Genomic DNA, 16,702 nt, shown 5'->3' with positions numbered 1-16,702 from the left:
TGGCTGGTAGTTCGTTCATAAGGCAAAAGTGGGTGGCTGGCAGATATTCCAAAATAAGATCCCTTATCTAAAATAAAATGATGCAGTATTTGCAGGCTGCAGAGAGACGTGGTTGCAGAGAGCAACTTGGATTTTGGGTTGCCCATCAGTATTTGCAGGCTGCTGCTGTTGCTGGTGATTTATGGCTGACCACTTGAAGACAAGGAAGGCTTTTTCTGTTAAAAAAAATTGATTCTCTCCACGCCACATGGTGCACATGATATATGTGTATGTGCCTTCAAATCACTTGCCGACTTATCACTTCCCATGAGTTTCATAGAGTTTTCTTAAGGAAGGCAGGGCAAGTTAAGTGGTTTGCCATTGCTTTCCTGTGAATTGTAGCCAACAGTGCCAGATATTCCTTGGTGATTCCTCATCCAATTACTGACAGGGTCTGGCTCTGCTTAGCTTTGAAGATCAGATAGGATTTTGGTTAGTAGACTGTTGCATGGTCTGGGCTGTGGCACCGTGGAAAATTCAAATTGACCACATATGTGTCTTCCAGGTAATTCTTACATGAACCTACTTCATATAGGGCTAAACCAAGGAGGAAGGGAGAGGGCTAAAATGTGTAGAAATGCAGATGTCACTTGGAGGTCCTGGATGAGTCTTGGCATGTTCTTTGTTAAAAGAAAAAAAGGCACTTGTAGACTGAGGGGAGAGATGAATTTGTTACACGTGGTGGATGAAAACAGGTTTTTCCATATATTTTAAGGTACTACAGATTCTTATTAAAAGAGCTTTTTGCTTACTAAATTACTTAATATGTCTTTTTCATTTTATTGTTCACACTGTTTAAATTTATCAGCTTATTTTATATTACCTTAAGATGTCTGGATAGAGGACAGAACATAAGTATTGAAAAAAGCAAGCAGATACTATTGTCAAACTATTATTTTCCGAAAACATTTACTCTCATTCAGTTTTCTCATTCAGTTTCTCTGGGAGTGAATATTCAAGCATATTTAAACATATTAATCTGTTATTGGGGATCAGGTTTTATATCCTGTATACAAAATGTTTTGAGCATGCTTGTTAGGTAGAGTTCACTGTTTTGATTTATGGTATAAGCTATATATAGATATACTATATAATTTGTGTACTAGTTACTAGGTTTTAGCTTAATTACAGATGCCCAGGCAGCCAGTGAATTTTGTGATCAGAGGAGGAAACAGTCCTAAAAAAATACAATGTGAAAAATTACTGAAGAAATGTCTGCTGTAGTTTGAATTCAAAAGGTTAAGATCAAATTTAGAAGGTGATAACCATATTTATTATTTATGTGTTACTTGAAAATAAGAAAGATAAAATAAAGCAATGATGGTGGCAGAATTATTATTATCATCATCAGCATTATTATTATGTCCCATTACAGGATGGAATATTTGAAGAATATAATGAAAAGAATTTCTATGAATCTGATGAGGAACAGCAAGAGAAAAATAAGAAAGCGGACAAGCCGTATTCCATGGACCCAGACCACAGATTACTCATTCGAAATACGAAGCCTTTATTACAGAGTCGGAATGCTGCTGTATGACTCTTCTTCTACATTTTTTTTAAAAAGCGTGCTCTGTTTCTTAGTTATGAACCTAGAGTGAAATATGTATGGCAGGGGTGGAGGAAGCTAATCTCCCTACCCCACTTCCCCAGGGTAGCCATCCAAGCCACCCCGAAAGATCTTTTGGTGAAGCTTAGGGACCCCTGCTAGATGGGGATGTATTGTGGTGCAATGAATTGAGGAAAACAGTGTTCTTCTCAAAATCAGGGAGCGCCACATGTGGGGCGCTCTCTATCATGGAAATTGCCCCTGTTGACTTCTGGCAATGCCTCTTTCCTTCTTTCAGTTCTGTGTTTTACTGTTCAAACCATTCAGCAAGATTCTTGGACATTTCCAAGGGACTGGGCGAGTTTCTGTGGGAAGGCAAGGGAAAGAAAATCAGTGTACAGTACATTAGTTCCATTATGTGAACTTAACTCCGTATCTGATCCACTATGTAACTAGATGTTCTGCATGCAGTTCCATATCCTCATCCATATTAGACCCCCACTATTAAGTTCAGTGTGAGCTAGATAAGTATTGCACCACCATCAGCTGTGCATACAATTCTCCTTGCTGCAGTGGTGAAGCAATAGGATTCCCCCCCACCCAACTTTTCACCAAGTCTTGAATATAAAATAAATTCTATAGACATTAATAAACTGGTGTCTTTTTCAGTATAATTTGTCCCCATGGTGCCTTGCATTCTTACTCAATTTGCTAAATTTCTGAAGATAGTATCATACAATATTGTTATAGTCAATGTTGCCAATTTCCAGGGAATTCCCTAGAATCCGGGTAATTTAATTATTTCTTTCTGGGGATTTTGACTGAATAATAATAATAATAATAATAAATATTGGGGAATTCCAGGGATTTTGGTAAAACATTCCAGGGAAAATCTTCAAGGCTTGTTGGCAATACTGGTTATAGTACTATTATTCCACTTTTAACTGTTATGGCTGCCTACTGTGGAATCCTAGGATTTAGGGAGAGGCATTTAGAATTCTCAGCCAGAGAGATTTTAGGCCTTATTGAACTATAAACTCCAGATTTCCACAGGAAGCAGCCATAGCAGTTAAAATGGAATAATCACACTATAACAGTATAGTGTGATAATCCCTTACTAATTTAAGATTGATAAACATGTATCTAGACTTTAGAATTTGAACTTAAACTTTATTAGCATCTGCTTTGCTGTCTAAAAAGTTAGCTGCTGATAATTTCTTTTAAGTAAAGAAAATGTCAGATGTCTTCAAATGCATTTTTTTTCATGGACAATATAAACAACTAAGTGTTTCTATTGATTGTATTGACACTGTAGTACAGCAGTAGTAAATTTTATCAAATACAGAAAATAACTCTTTTTTTGCCCAGGTGGTCATGGCTGTTGCACAACTTTATTGGCATATAGCACCAAAATCTGAAGCTGGCTTTGTTGCTAAATCATTAGTACGATTACTTCGTAGTAACAGGTAAATAAAATATACAGTTTTTTTAAAAAAATAGCTGCTGTTTTTTTTCCTTCCAACCATTGTGGGTAAGCATTTATAAAGAATAAAAACTTAAATGTACTAAAACTGATTGATTTGTTGTTAAGATAAAAGTAATTTTAAATATTTATTATTCATACATTGATATGATAAGTACTTTACAAAATTTAAGAAGTCATAAAGCATTCAGTGGGAAAGTTGTATACTGTATTATTGCACATAAAATATATAGTATAACCACACATTGCGTTCTTTCCAACGCAAGATGATAATGCTTGAACCAGTTAGCAGTTTAAACTATGAGATTTTGGACAGAGTCATGAACTCAAATAGTAAAATTCACTGGTAGTGTTGTGTTACATACAGTATTAATCTAACCTAGAGTAGACTCTTTGAAATGAAAGGTACTTAAGTCCTTTCATTTTCAGTGATCTGAATACAATTACTATTCTTAATTAGAGTAGATCCACTGAATCAGCAGAAATGCACTAAGTCAGGACTTGTAGATTTATTGTTTATTAACCCATTGCTACAAAGGGTCTTTTCTAAATATGACCACAAATTGGATTTAAGACCATGGGTCTGACCATACTAGGACTAACCAGGGGCATCATTAGAGATTTGGACATGTGTGGTCCGTACCAGGTGACATGTCTTAAGGGGAGGTGACACCACTGATTCCCAAACATCTGCCTTTTTGAAGAAACGGGCTGTGGGTTTGCCTGCATCACTTTAATTACATGTTACGTATATGTAAATACATTTAGGCTGTGCATATGATACTGTAATTTAAAATGAAACAACTGTTGCCATCACCTTCAGTGATATATGGGAATTATGATTTATGAGGAATAGTAGTACAAAAACATCACTAAAGATTCTGTATGTTCTACTATGGGAAGAGATCAATGGGAGGGGGTGACACCATGAGTTGCTACACTGGGTGATACCACTGGAACTAACATTGGATTTTGCCTAATTGCTGTAACCAGATTCTTGCATACGCTTCTGGTGTTGTTTAGAAAATTATGTTTGCAAATGTATTTATGAATTCCAATCCAATATGTAAGAGTCAGTGTGGTGCAGTGGTTTTATCATTGGACTATGACTCTTGAGATCAGGATTTGAATCCTATTCAGCCATGGAAACCCACTGGGTGACCTTGGGTGAGTCACACACTCTCAGCCCCAGAAAACTCCATGAAATATAAGATTTAAGTTCACCATAATTCAGAAATGGCACACAACAATAGCAACAAATATGTAAAACCCTTCTAAGAACATTATAGAAATTGTCATTGGAGCAACCCTAAAAATTAATGTCCGATTCTTTTTTTAATTTACTCAAGAATGATGCATATTAATTGTCTGATGTTGACTTCTAGGGAGGTGCAGTATGTTGTTCTCCAGAATATAGCTACCATGTCCATCCAACGCAAGGTATGGCATATTGAATATAAAAATTTAAAAATAATTTTATTTTAACTTTTAATACACTAGCTAATATTGATTTGTGCCTGCACTCTTTCCTCCCTAGGGCATGTTTGAGCCTCACTTGAAGAGTTTCTATGTTAGGTCAACTGATCCAACTATGATCAAAACATTAAAGGTATTTTTTTTATATAAAATGTGATACTAGTTTGTCATACAATGGATTAATGCATTCCTCTTGAGTTGGACTTGCCATACTGGTTTGGTAATATTAAAATAAAAACAGCAAAGTAGTCAAGTTTCCAACTCATGTGTTCAGAACTCTGGTTCTAAGTAACAACTGTCTGTTGTGAGCAATTTAAACTGTGACAGCATAATCCTGTGTGTTGAAAAGTAAATCTTAGGACAAATGAGCACCCAAACAACCTCAGTTGCAGGTAGGCAATTTTGAATTGAGTACAGAATGAAATGTATTAAAAGCTTCTGCTCTAAATTATGTTCATAGAGAGAGGTTTTTAGCTTTCATGGATGCGAATGGGATGGCATGGAGAAGCAATCTACTATGATTGGGTTAATCCCCATGTGCTAACCCAAAAAAATGATGTTGCCAGAATTCCTTCCGCCAAGGGGCAGTGTTTTGTGCCTGACCTATGCAACATCTCAGAAAATTAACAAGGTCAGAAAAAAATCTGTTCTTCTCTACAGCGCTACTCTGGGAGCTTAAGTAAACGTTGTGGGACTTTATACATGATTAGGTAAAAAGCATGTGAGCATTGCTTTTAGAGCGTGAACTATGCTTGAGTTTCATACAGTGCACATGTATCTTATAATGCAGATGTGAGCTAAAAATATTGCTTTAAATAATATTTTCTTTTGTTATGGAGACAATTGTTCCTGTAACTGATGAAACAGTTATGGTGCTTGTACTGTATGTATCATTCTTTTATTTAGGTAGGATTGTTTTGTGTTTGGAATGGATAATTCTCAAATTATATGGTTTAGAAAAATATTTTAGCTTTTCCCAATCTGTTTGTTCTCTTTTGTAGCTTGAAATCTTAACAAATTTAGCAAATGAGGCTAACATATCAACCCTTCTGAGAGAATTTCAGGTTTGTGCATAATTTTTATTCTTATTGCATGAAACTTCACCAAATGCTTGACTTCAAGCTAATTCCACATGATCCCACATACCATATATATTTGACTAAAAGTCGAAAAATTTATGCCCCAAAATGATGGATAGACTTATGTACGGGGCAATGAGTTAATGCTAATAAATTTCTTGAAAGAAGAAATGCCCACCTTTCTTTGTAGCCTTGTAATGGCTCCCTGTTTGAAGCCCCAGCGCCCACTCTCCTCTCTCCCTCTGTGTGTGTGTGTGTGTCTGTTTCCCTCTCAGCCTTCCTGTGCAGCGAGAGCTAACAAGCTGCTGCTGAGGCAATGTATGTCGTGGCTTGTACCCCATTTTGCCTGGAAGTCCTGGGGTGAAAGGCAGAGAGAGAGAGAGAGAAAGGTCTGTCCTCTATTTTTGCAAGTCCTAATCCTTGGGAGTCCTGAGGGTGAAAGGCAGAGAGAGAGAAAGGTCTGTCCTCCTTTTTGCAAGCTTCTGATGCTTCTGATAAGGGGAAGCGTGTGTTTGTGCGCGCGCCCCAAGTTTTGTTTCCCCATTTTCATGCCAAGACTCATGCTTGGGAGAAGTCCAGAGAGGGAGATATAGGAAGGGAAGTGGTGCTTTGTCTCCCCCCCCCTTTATGTCTTTTATAACATTCTCCAGTGTTTGCCCCTCGACCTATCCATGGGTCATATCAAAATCCATGATTTTGGATCCAAAAACTGCCCTCAACTTATACATGAGATCGACTTATACATGAGTATATATGGTATGTAAAATAGCACACCTTTAAATGGTCTAAAACAAGGGTCCATGGATTACTAAAGATGACTTTTGTGTTACAAGCTAGCTTGATGCAGTTTACAAGTAAATAAACAAACTGAGTAAAATAGTGTGCCTTTTTGAATAGTAGTAATATTTTAGTAACTTTATTTAATAGTTTTAGTAATTCTAGAAATTTTTTTTACTGACACACAGTGCTGTTGACCTACAGTTGTGAATTTCAGGACATATTAGTATGTTCCATGCATTTGTGTGTCTTGTTTTCCAAGTAGAGTGCAACTTTTCTCTTCAACTACAGTGTGTTCATTCCGGACCCCCCCCCCCCCCAACATAACGCTAATAAAATAAAATAATGGGGCTCGTGTGCGACATTTCCTGGTTGTTGCACAGCTTTCAGTGTAAGCTGAAAGCTGCATATAGCGTGCCCGCATATGACATGGGCAGTTCTTCCACTATCTCAAGTTCGTAACTCATATTATTTTTTAAGTAGCCTGTTTTTTAGGCCAGTTTTGATTGTTAAATAGACTGGATTTTTTCTGAAATCATTTGTTAAACTACCGTATATACTCAACTATAAGTCGAAAAATGTATGCCCCAAAATGACCTCCAAAATCCTGGGTAGACTTATGGAAGGGTCAATGAGTTAATGCTAATAAATTTTGTGAAAGAAGAAGTGCCCACCTTCCTCTGTAGCCTTGTAACGGCTCCCTGTTTGAAGCCCCGGCGCCAGCTCTCCTCTCCTCCTCTCTCCCTGTGTGTGTGTGTGTCTGTTTCCCAGGCTCTCAGCCTTCCTGCCGAGCCAGACCTAACAAGCTGCTGCTAAGGAAAGGGACACACAGAAAGTATGCCCAGGCTTGTACCCCGTTTTGCCCGGAAGTCCTAGGGGTGAAAAGCAGAGAGAGAAAGGCCTATCCTCCATTTCTGCTAACTATGAGCCTTGGAGTCCTGGGGGTGAAAAGCAGAGAGAGAAAGGTCTGCCCTCCATTTCTGCAAGCTATGAGCCTTGGAGTCCTGGGGGTGACAAGCAGAGAGACAGTGGGGTATGTCCTCCTTTTCGCAAGCCATGTGCCTTGGAGATGCTTTTGGTAAGGGGAAGAGTGTGTGTGTGTGTGTGCGCGCGTGCACATGCATGCACGCGGAGATTTGTTTTCCCCTTTTCCATGCTGAGACTGATGCTTGGGAGAGGTCCAGAGAGGGAGATATAGGGAGGGAAGTGGTGCTTTATCCCCCCCCCCCCCCCCAACTTTAGATCTTTTGTAACATCCTCCAGTGTTTGCCCCTCGACTTATCCACAGGTCATATCAAAACCCATGATTTTGGATCCAAAAACTGCCCTCGACATATACATGACGTCGACTTATACAAGAGTATATATGCTATACCATTGTTGTTGTCTTGCTAACTGCTGGTACTGAGTTGCCACCTTTGACTTTAAAAAGCTAGCCTATTACTCTGCTCTTATTTCTTGATCCCTTATTCACACATTCATAATTCAAAAGACTGTCATTAGTTTCCCAAAGGCATCATGGCTGTGTTAAATTGGTAATACCAATGTACGGATGACTAAAATTCCCTTTCCCCCTCAGACCTATGTGAAAAGCCAAGACAAACAGTTTGCAGCTGCTACAATTCAGGCAATAGGCAGATGTGCAACCAACATCTCTGAAGTAACTGATACATGCCTTAACGGCCTAGTGTGTCTGCTGTCCAATAGGGATGGTAAGTTAATTGTTCTGTTTTGTACAGTGGTGCCTCGGGATACGAAATGATCGCGTTACGAAATTTCCGGGATACGAAAAAGTCGGATTGGCAAAAACTGTTTCGGGTTACGAAATATTTTTCGGGTTACGAAATTCATTTCGGCGCGAAATTCAAATGCTGCTATAGGCTTTCCAGTGCTAATGGAGTATTTCGGGTTACGAAATTTTCGGGTTACGAAAGGAATGGCGGAACGAATTAATTTCGTATCCCGAGGCACCACTGTATTTTGAGTGACTGATACCTTGTAGATTCTGATAGTGTTCACAGACAGAAACATTAAAATGATGGTGGCATGCCTTCTTGGCAAATGGTGGCATTGCTTTTATACCTGTAGTTTCTATTTCTGGGTCTTTAAAGTGATTTAAATTTTTTCTTTAATTAGCATGGATAACTCTGCATATAGAGTTGTTACTGAAATGTGTTTACCAAACCTGTAGAATCTTTAAAATGTTTTGTCTTCATACAGAATATAATGATTTTTCCCCTAGTTGCATTTAAGTGACTGTACTGCAGAGGGTGCTACAAGCAGTAAAATGTGGGGGTTTTATGTGTGTAAGTGATTAAATAAAAAGCATGTCAAACCTTTTAGAGTGGCCACCAGTAAACCTGTGTATATTTCATTTTTTGTTCTATTTTGGTATACACTTAAAGAGTGGTTGTGGAACAAAGGTTGAAAAAATCCAAATGCAAATCATTCTTTAAAAAAAAAGTAATATCTTCACTTAAATTCCAGTCTAAGGGGGAAAGCATATTTGTTTATAATCTCCTAAAATGTCCAAGCAAATACCAGTCTTTCCACTGGAAAGTAGCAAAGGGGAGAATCATTTCAGGCATACAGTGTGTCAGTGTGGGTACTTCCATGGGTTTAAGTGTGTTCTGAAAGTATAGTGTTTGGAGGCACATTGATATAGATAGTGTAATAACTCTGTCGTCCACAGGATCTGGAGATGATTTATTTTTTAGAATAATAAAATCATAGAGTTGGAAGAGAGGTCAAGGGCCATCCAGTCTAACCCCATGCCATGCAGGAAGACACAATCAAAGCACCCTCAACATATAGCCATCCAGCCTCTGTTTAAAGATCACCAAAGAAGCCTTCACAACACTTCAAGGCAGCATATTCCACTGCCGAATAACTGTCAGGAAATTCTTCCTAATGCTGAAGTGGAATCTCTTTTCCTGCAGTTTGAATCTGTTGCCCTCAGTCCTGTTCTATAAATCTACAGAAAACAAATTTTGCTCCATCCTTTCAAATATTTAAACAGAGCTATCACATTACCTTTTAGCACTCTCTTTTCCAGGCTAAACATATCCAGCTCCCTAAGCCTCTCCTCATAGGGCATGGCTTCCAGACCTTTCACCATTTTGGTTGTCCTCCTCTGGACACATTCCAGCTTGTTAATATCCTTCTTGAATTGTGGTGACCAGAACTGGACATGGTTTTCTAGGTGAGGTCAGGCCAAAGCAGAATAGAGTGGCACTATTACTTCCATTGATTCTAGACACTATACTTCTATTGATGCAGCCTAGAATTTCATTGGCTTTTTTAGCTGCCACATCACACTGTTGATTCATGTGGTCTGCCAGGATTCATAGATCTCTTTCACAATGCACTTTTGTCATGTGTCCCCCATTCTATATCTCTGCATTTTTTGTTTAAGTGTTTTACCTTACATTTCCCCTTGTTGAAATTTATTTCGTTAGTTTTGGCTCAACTTTCTAACTTATTAAGGTCATTTTGAATTTGGATCCTGTCTTCTGGAGTATTAGCTTTTTTAAAAAATGACTTTCATATATTTTATTTTGAGATGTGAGGGTGATCTGGCTGCGACGTCGGTCACCCCATTGATTGCCAAGGTTGATTCAGCTGATCAGGTTGGCTAGGCGGGTTGCTCTTCCTCCCTCACTGCTCCATGTGCGTCCCTCCCAAAGCTCAATGCTCAGTGGAAGGGGACAGCCATCCCAGATAGAAGGAGTGTACTGTTCTTTGGTCAACGATATCTGCTTTTGGACTGGAAACATATTTGCAGTTGAGGTCATTAGAAATATAGTGTGCTTGCACCATACACGGGTGCACTATACGCAGCTTTAAGCTTACGCTAAAGCCACGCAACAAACATATGACGCACCTGCCTGTGGCATGTATGCCACTGCGAACATGTGCCCCATTGTTTTCAATGGAGTGTGTGCATACATGGATTTCCCCTTACACGGGGGGATCTGAAACGGATCCCCACATAAGGGAAGGGATCACTATACTACCTTTTCTTTTCCTGCCTCTCTTACAGGTTTGAAATTGATTTTAAGTGTCTTTGCAACATCACTAGATGAGTATGTAAAAGTATTCTCCCTGTTGTGTAATGGCTAGTAGTTGCAGAATTAAGTGGGTATAATGAATTTGGATAGGGATAGGCCAAGGCAATTATGTCAAGGGAAATGCAGATACATTGCAAGTTGAATCTCTTTTATCTGGAATTCTGAAATATGAACTATTCAAAAATCCAAATATGTCTACATGTGTGGCTGAGATAGTGACACCTTTGCTTTTGGAGGGTTCAGTGTACGCAAACATTATTTCATGCACAAACTTATTAAAAATATTGTTTATAAAATTACCTTCAGACAATGTGTATGTTGTATATAAAACATAAATGAATTTTTAGACTTGAATCCTTTCTTTGAAATATCTCATTATACATGTGCAAATATTCCAAAATCTAAAAAACTCTGAAGTTCAAAACACTTATGGTCCCAAGCATTTCAGGTAAGGGAGTCTCACCCTGTAATAAAGTATTATCTTAGTATGTTGATGAAAAATACTAGACTTAATCCAGCCTAGTAATTCTTCAACCTCATGGCACCATTTGAAAGAAATTAAAATTCACTGCAAGGTGCAGAGGTTTCAAAATAATCTGTACTAAAAACCACCTTAGGTTACTTTTAACCAAATATTAAATTATACGGCAATCATCATGTTGGTACTGAAATCACCATAAAATGTTATTTAAACATTTAAACTGAGTTAGCTAACTTAACTCAAGAAGCTAAGTTGTTGTGGGTGAAAACAAGTCTCCATTGCCCTTGACAAGTTATAATGAAGGGCAATAATATATTTTATACCACAGAGTTATATACTGAAAAGAAGAAACAATTGTCTTGTTTGAGATAATTTTTTTCTTCCTGCTGTTGTTGTTGTTGTTAACTACCATGAAGTTGACTACCAGGTGACCCTATCATCTCAACAAAGCTACTCAGGGTTTCCAGACCCAGAGCTGTGGCTTTCTTGATTGAGTCTATACATCTGGAACACTTTTCCTTTTTTTCCCTACCTTTCCAAGCATTGTTGTGTTTTCTAGTGAGTCATGTCTTCTCATCATATGGCCATGATAGTCTCAGTTTAGTCATCTTGGCTTCTAGGGAGAGTTCAGGCTTGATTTGCTCAAGAACCTATTTATTGGTCCTATTTATTGAGATAATACTGAAGTGTAAATTAGAGATATTTGCCAAAGGCTTGGGTTTGTGGACACTCCCTTTCCTCTCATTTGACTTGGCTCAGAGAAGAAGATTGTGAATTTTCACTTCTGACTTTAGTTAGCTTTGGTTTATCATTATCTTCCAAGTATTATCAGTTCTACCAAGAATGTAATCTAAGAAATTTTACAGAGCTAGGCAACCTAGTCCTCTCCAGATGTTTCAGATAACACTTTTCATCATTTCTAGCTAGAGTGGTCAATATTCAGTGATTATAAGAGATGCAGTCCAAAACATCTGGAGAGAGTGGGGTTGCCAAATGCTACCTTATAACTATGGCCCGAAACTGATGGGCCAGAATTGCGGCTTCCGGCTGCTTCGGGGGCGTAGTGTGTGTCTGGAAGCCATGCTGAGGCCGCTTAAGGCAACCCAAAGAAAAGGATCCTTGCTGGTGGCCCATTCAGGACCGTGACAGTGGCCAGTTTTAGGACCACAGTGTCCAGTCACCATGGTCCTGCATCAATCAGGGTTTGCTTGTGGCTAGAGTGGCCAGAGGCCACTTCAAGCCACCCATCCGCTTAACCCCTTATGTCTATTTTTAATCATAATCTGAAGTTTGCTTGTTTCAGCAAATCATGTTAAGATTAACTACAGTTTGTTTGGGTTTTGACACAGTGATATGCTGGGAGAGATTATAGGCTCCTCCTTGTAATTTTGCTGAAAAAGGAAAGGGAGCATGGGGAGGTGACATGGCCAAGCCTAAATCATGTAAATGATACTGTGAAGTCTACACAAGGCCATGGTTCCCTCATGAATGTTCTGTGAAGGAAAACAGTGGTATAGCAAGACAAAGAAAGGGAGTTGCTTTTATTGCGTTGAGATTTTACAGTTTTTTCAGGACAAAGCCTCTACCCCTTCTTTTAACTCTTTTCTTTTTCTTAGGGAAACTGGCTTAACATTTAAATTTAAAAAGGTACTGTATAATGTGTTTTCCAGAGGTACTTTAAAAATTTCTGAATAATATCAGACTTCTAATAATTCGATGATATATGATGCAAATTTTACAGCAATGCAACTTTTTAAAAATCATGTATTCTCTTTTTCTTCACCAGAAGTAGTAGTTGCTGAAAGCGTAGTAGTCATTAAGAAACTGCTACAAACACAGCCAGCACACCATGGTGAAATAATTAAACGCATGGCCAAACTCTTGGACAGCATTACTGTGAGTATTTATATGATTCTTCTTCTTAGTTATCCAAAATATAGTTTGGTGAAATCTGGATTTGAAAGACATATATTTGAATATAAGAACAAAATTTCTTGACTGTTTTTGTGAATAGATTGTAAAATACAGTTTTGTCTCACCAGATAGTTTTATGCAAGCTATAGGCCTGTTACAGACAGCCAAAATAAAGCTGCTTCGAGTCACAGTGGAGGTATGGATTTCCAATGATTGCATGCGTCCTAAGAGTCCAGAATTCGCACCAAAGGCATGCTCCAGGCTCTCCACTGTGACTCTGACGGCAGCTTTATTTTGGCTGTCTGTAACAGGCCTAGTCAGTGTACCTCGGGTTACGAAATTAATTCGTTCCGCGGCTAATTTCGTAACCGAAAAAACCTTCGTAACCTGAATTGCCATAGGCGCTAATGGAAAAAATAGCTCTCTGCTGCCCTCCGGTGGCGGAAAATAGCGCCGAGGTTTTTTCGTAACCCGAAAAAACCTTCGTAGCCGAACAATAAATCCCTATGGGATTTTTTCGTATCCCGAAAAATTCGTAAGCTGGTAATTCGTATCCCGGGGTACCACTGTATGGATAATTTAAAAATGGATTGCGTATTTTAGTGTGTTTCATGTATAAGATAATCAATTAAAAGACAGTAAGTTTCAAACAGAGCTGCTTACAGAGTAACCGTCTTTTAACTGTACCAAAAAAAGAGGCTTCATTGTTTTTTGCTTTTGCAGACAATGTAATGGGTTCAAATGTAGCAAAGCTGCTTTTTAATGTAAAGGTGTGAAAGTGCACTTAACTGTTTGCTCATACTATGTAGAATATAAATATCAATGTATCTATAACTAGGCTTTGAAGTAATGCAAACCAGAGTAATATAATGAATCTACAGTTGTCCCTCCATATTCCTAGGTTAGGGAACAAGACCCCCGTGAATATGAAAAACCGCATAACAAAAAACACTGTTTTTACCTGAGAGGACACCTCTCTAGGAATCTCTAGGTCCTCCAGTGCAACTCTGTGGTCAATGTTCCAACCAACACTATAGAATGGCACTGGAGTAGCTACAAATGGTCTTTCAGTGCAACTTTTAGTTAAAGTTGACCACAGAGTTGCACTGGAAGACCTGGACAGTCCTAGAGAGAACATATTAATGAAATCTGTGAATAACCAAATCCGCAAATATCAAAGCTGTAAATATGGAGGGATGACTGTATTACTTTTTGTGTTTTGCTAAATTACAGGGTTACTACTCTGAAAAATCAGAGAACTGGAAATTGGACAGTGGAAGTCAGGAAAATCTGTCAAAAATCAGGAAAATTTGTAATTTACTTGGGGAAAAAAGATTTTTTGAGATACTGCACGGGACAATATTGTACATAAGGCAACAGGAATATAGAAGTGGCAGAATACAAGTGTAAAGTAATGGCTGTACATATATCCTATAATATGATTTTGTGAGGCATGGTGTTTTTTTTTAAGTTTTCCTTTTATTTGTTGCATAATTACTGGCCAGTCTCCAGTATTCAGTTTCTGGGTAAGGTACTGAAGCATGTGGTAGCCTTCCAGCTGTAGGGATTCCTGGATGGATATATATTTTCTCAAGAAGATGCTAAGCTCAGGATGATGCTTCAAACAGTGCAGGCAGTTTTATTTCCAACAAGTGTCCAAACACTATTTCCCTTCTCCAGTCTTTTAACATAGTCCTCTATAAAACTTAAACATCTGTCGCCCCTTTTCATGTGGTTTTCTCTGAGTACCTCTCTCCAGGCTTGTTGACTGTGGGCCTGAGGGCTTTCTTCATGGCCCCCCAGTCTGCCTTCTCTAGGTGGCCTGGGCATCTTCCCAGACTCCAGCACTGGCCACACGTCCCCCCCCCCCCCCCCCCCCCCCCACAGGTTGAGGGCCAAGGCAACTCCCTAGATGAAACCCCAGGAGACCCTGAATGTGACAGGAAATCTGAGAAAATTATAATAAGAATCAGGGGAAAGTTCCTAAATCATTCTTCAAAATGAAAGACATATTAGCACTAATGGACATAAGGAGAGTAACATACAGATACATAAAGGACTATACATATTATTCTGAACCCAACAAATCATGGTCTCGGATTGACATGTTTATGGTAACATCAGCAATAGCTCCTAAAGTGGACAAAGTGGATATCCTCCCTAAAACACTATCGGATCACAGCCCAATTATGATGGAAGTAAAATTCGGAACAAAGGAGTTTAATTGGAGACCGGATGAGAACTTACTGAAAAATGAGGAAACAATTAAATAAACAATTACAGTTATTTTTTGAAGAAAATTTGGACAAAGGAGTCAAACCACATATCATTTGGGATACCTCGAAGGCGGTAATGCGAGGATTTTTCATTATGAAGAAAGCAGAAGTTAATAAGAAAAGAGGGAAAAAGACGAAGGGTTTACTAAAAGAAATAAGAACAAGAGAAATACAGTTTAAAAAAGATCCAAACCAAAAAAGTCTAATAGAAATAAAGTTATTGCAGAAACAACTTACATTGAACATGACAGAAGAAATGGAAAAAAACTGAGATATACAAGGCAGAGACAATTTAAATTCGCAAATAAACCAAGGAGATGGCTTGCATGGAAACTTAAGAAGAACAAAGAGAAAAAGACCGTATGAAAAATAAGACGAATCAAAGACATATACAGAACAAAGTCAAATAAAACAGGTGTTCTATAAATTCTACCAAAAATTGTATGAGAAAAATAACGTTAATGAAGAGGAATTGAAGCAATACTTAAAATCTGAAAAAATTCAAAAGATAAGTGATGAACAATGAAAAGAACTGAATAAATATGTCACGATAAAATAAATTTATCCGGCAATCAACAAATTAAAAACAGGGGAAACTCTGGGCCCAGATGGTCTGCCGTCAATGTATTATAAAAAAATGTGGGACATTATAATTAAACCACTCCAAACAGTAATAAACAGCATAATAGACTCCAAAATACCTGATTCATGGAATTCGGCCTTCATAACTCGGATACCAAAAGAGGATAAAGAAATGGAAGATCCTAAAAATTATAGACCAATTGCCTTGTTAAACCAAGATTATAAAATATTTACACTCATTGGCGGAAAGATTTAAAAAAATATTGAACGAATGGATAAACTCAGACCAATGCGGCTTCCTACCAAATCGACAAATGAAAGAGAATATAAGATATGTATTAGATGTCATCGAATATCACACGAAAAGACCTCATAGACAGGCAGCTCTGATATTTCTCGACGCAGAGAAAGCCTTTGACAACTTAAATTGTTGTTCCATCGTCGGTGTCACAATGCCACAAAAAACATCAGTTAATGCTTCAAGCCATAGACCACCTACTAGAAATAGGAGCGATAGAACAAGTCCCATCTTCAGTAACTTACAGAGGCTGTTATTCTATCTTGTTCATCGGCTCGAAGAAGGACGGCTCATGGAGGGCTCTGCTAGACTTAAAATGGGTAAACAAATTTGTCAAAAAGAGTTGCTTCCATATGGAAACTCTAAAGACCATCCTGGAGGCCATCAGACCTCACGATTTTCTCTCATCTCTCGATTTAACGAAAGCTTATCTTCACATTCCTATTCACTCTCTCCACCATCGCTTCTTGAGGTTCTATTATCACCACAACCATTACCAATACAAAGCCCTCCCGTTTGGCCTCTCATCAGCTCATCGGGTTTTCACAAAGATCATGATTTTGCTGGTGGGCCATTGGAGGTTACAAGGAATCCATGTCCATCCTTATTTGGACGATATCTTAATATGCTCACCGTCACTCCAGCAAGGTCGACAGGATGTCCATCTGGTCCTATCCT

The 16,702-nt window shown here is 38.4% G+C and overlaps 1 protein-coding gene across 4 annotated transcripts in view; it reads left to right on the top strand.

The window, feature by feature from the left end:
* Positions 1-16,702, top strand: part of AP3B1 (adaptor related protein complex 3 subunit beta 1) — a 217,981-nt gene that overhangs the window by 75,634 nt on the left and 125,645 nt on the right. For all 4 annotated transcript variants that reach the window (XM_042448309.1, XM_042448311.1, XM_042448310.1 and 1 more), the window contains exons 8-14: positions 1,415-1,573; positions 2,957-3,054; positions 4,457-4,511; positions 4,609-4,680; positions 5,549-5,611; positions 7,983-8,115; positions 12,741-12,850. In XM_042448309.1, coding sequence (XP_042304243.1) covers positions 1,415-1,573; positions 2,957-3,054; positions 4,457-4,511; positions 4,609-4,680; positions 5,549-5,611; positions 7,983-8,115; positions 12,741-12,850 — 690 coding nt within the window. The remainder of the gene's footprint in view (positions 1-1,414; positions 1,574-2,956; positions 3,055-4,456; positions 4,512-4,608; positions 4,681-5,548; positions 5,612-7,982; positions 8,116-12,740; positions 12,851-16,702) is intronic.

The sequence above is a fragment of the Sceloporus undulatus genome, chromosome 2 (assembly GCF_019175285.1).
Source record: "Sceloporus undulatus isolate JIND9_A2432 ecotype Alabama chromosome 2, SceUnd_v1.1, whole genome shotgun sequence".
NCBI classification, from domain to species: domain Eukaryota; kingdom Metazoa; phylum Chordata; class Lepidosauria; order Squamata; family Phrynosomatidae; genus Sceloporus; species Sceloporus undulatus.
This window is presented reverse-complemented; position numbering and strand designations above follow the sequence as displayed.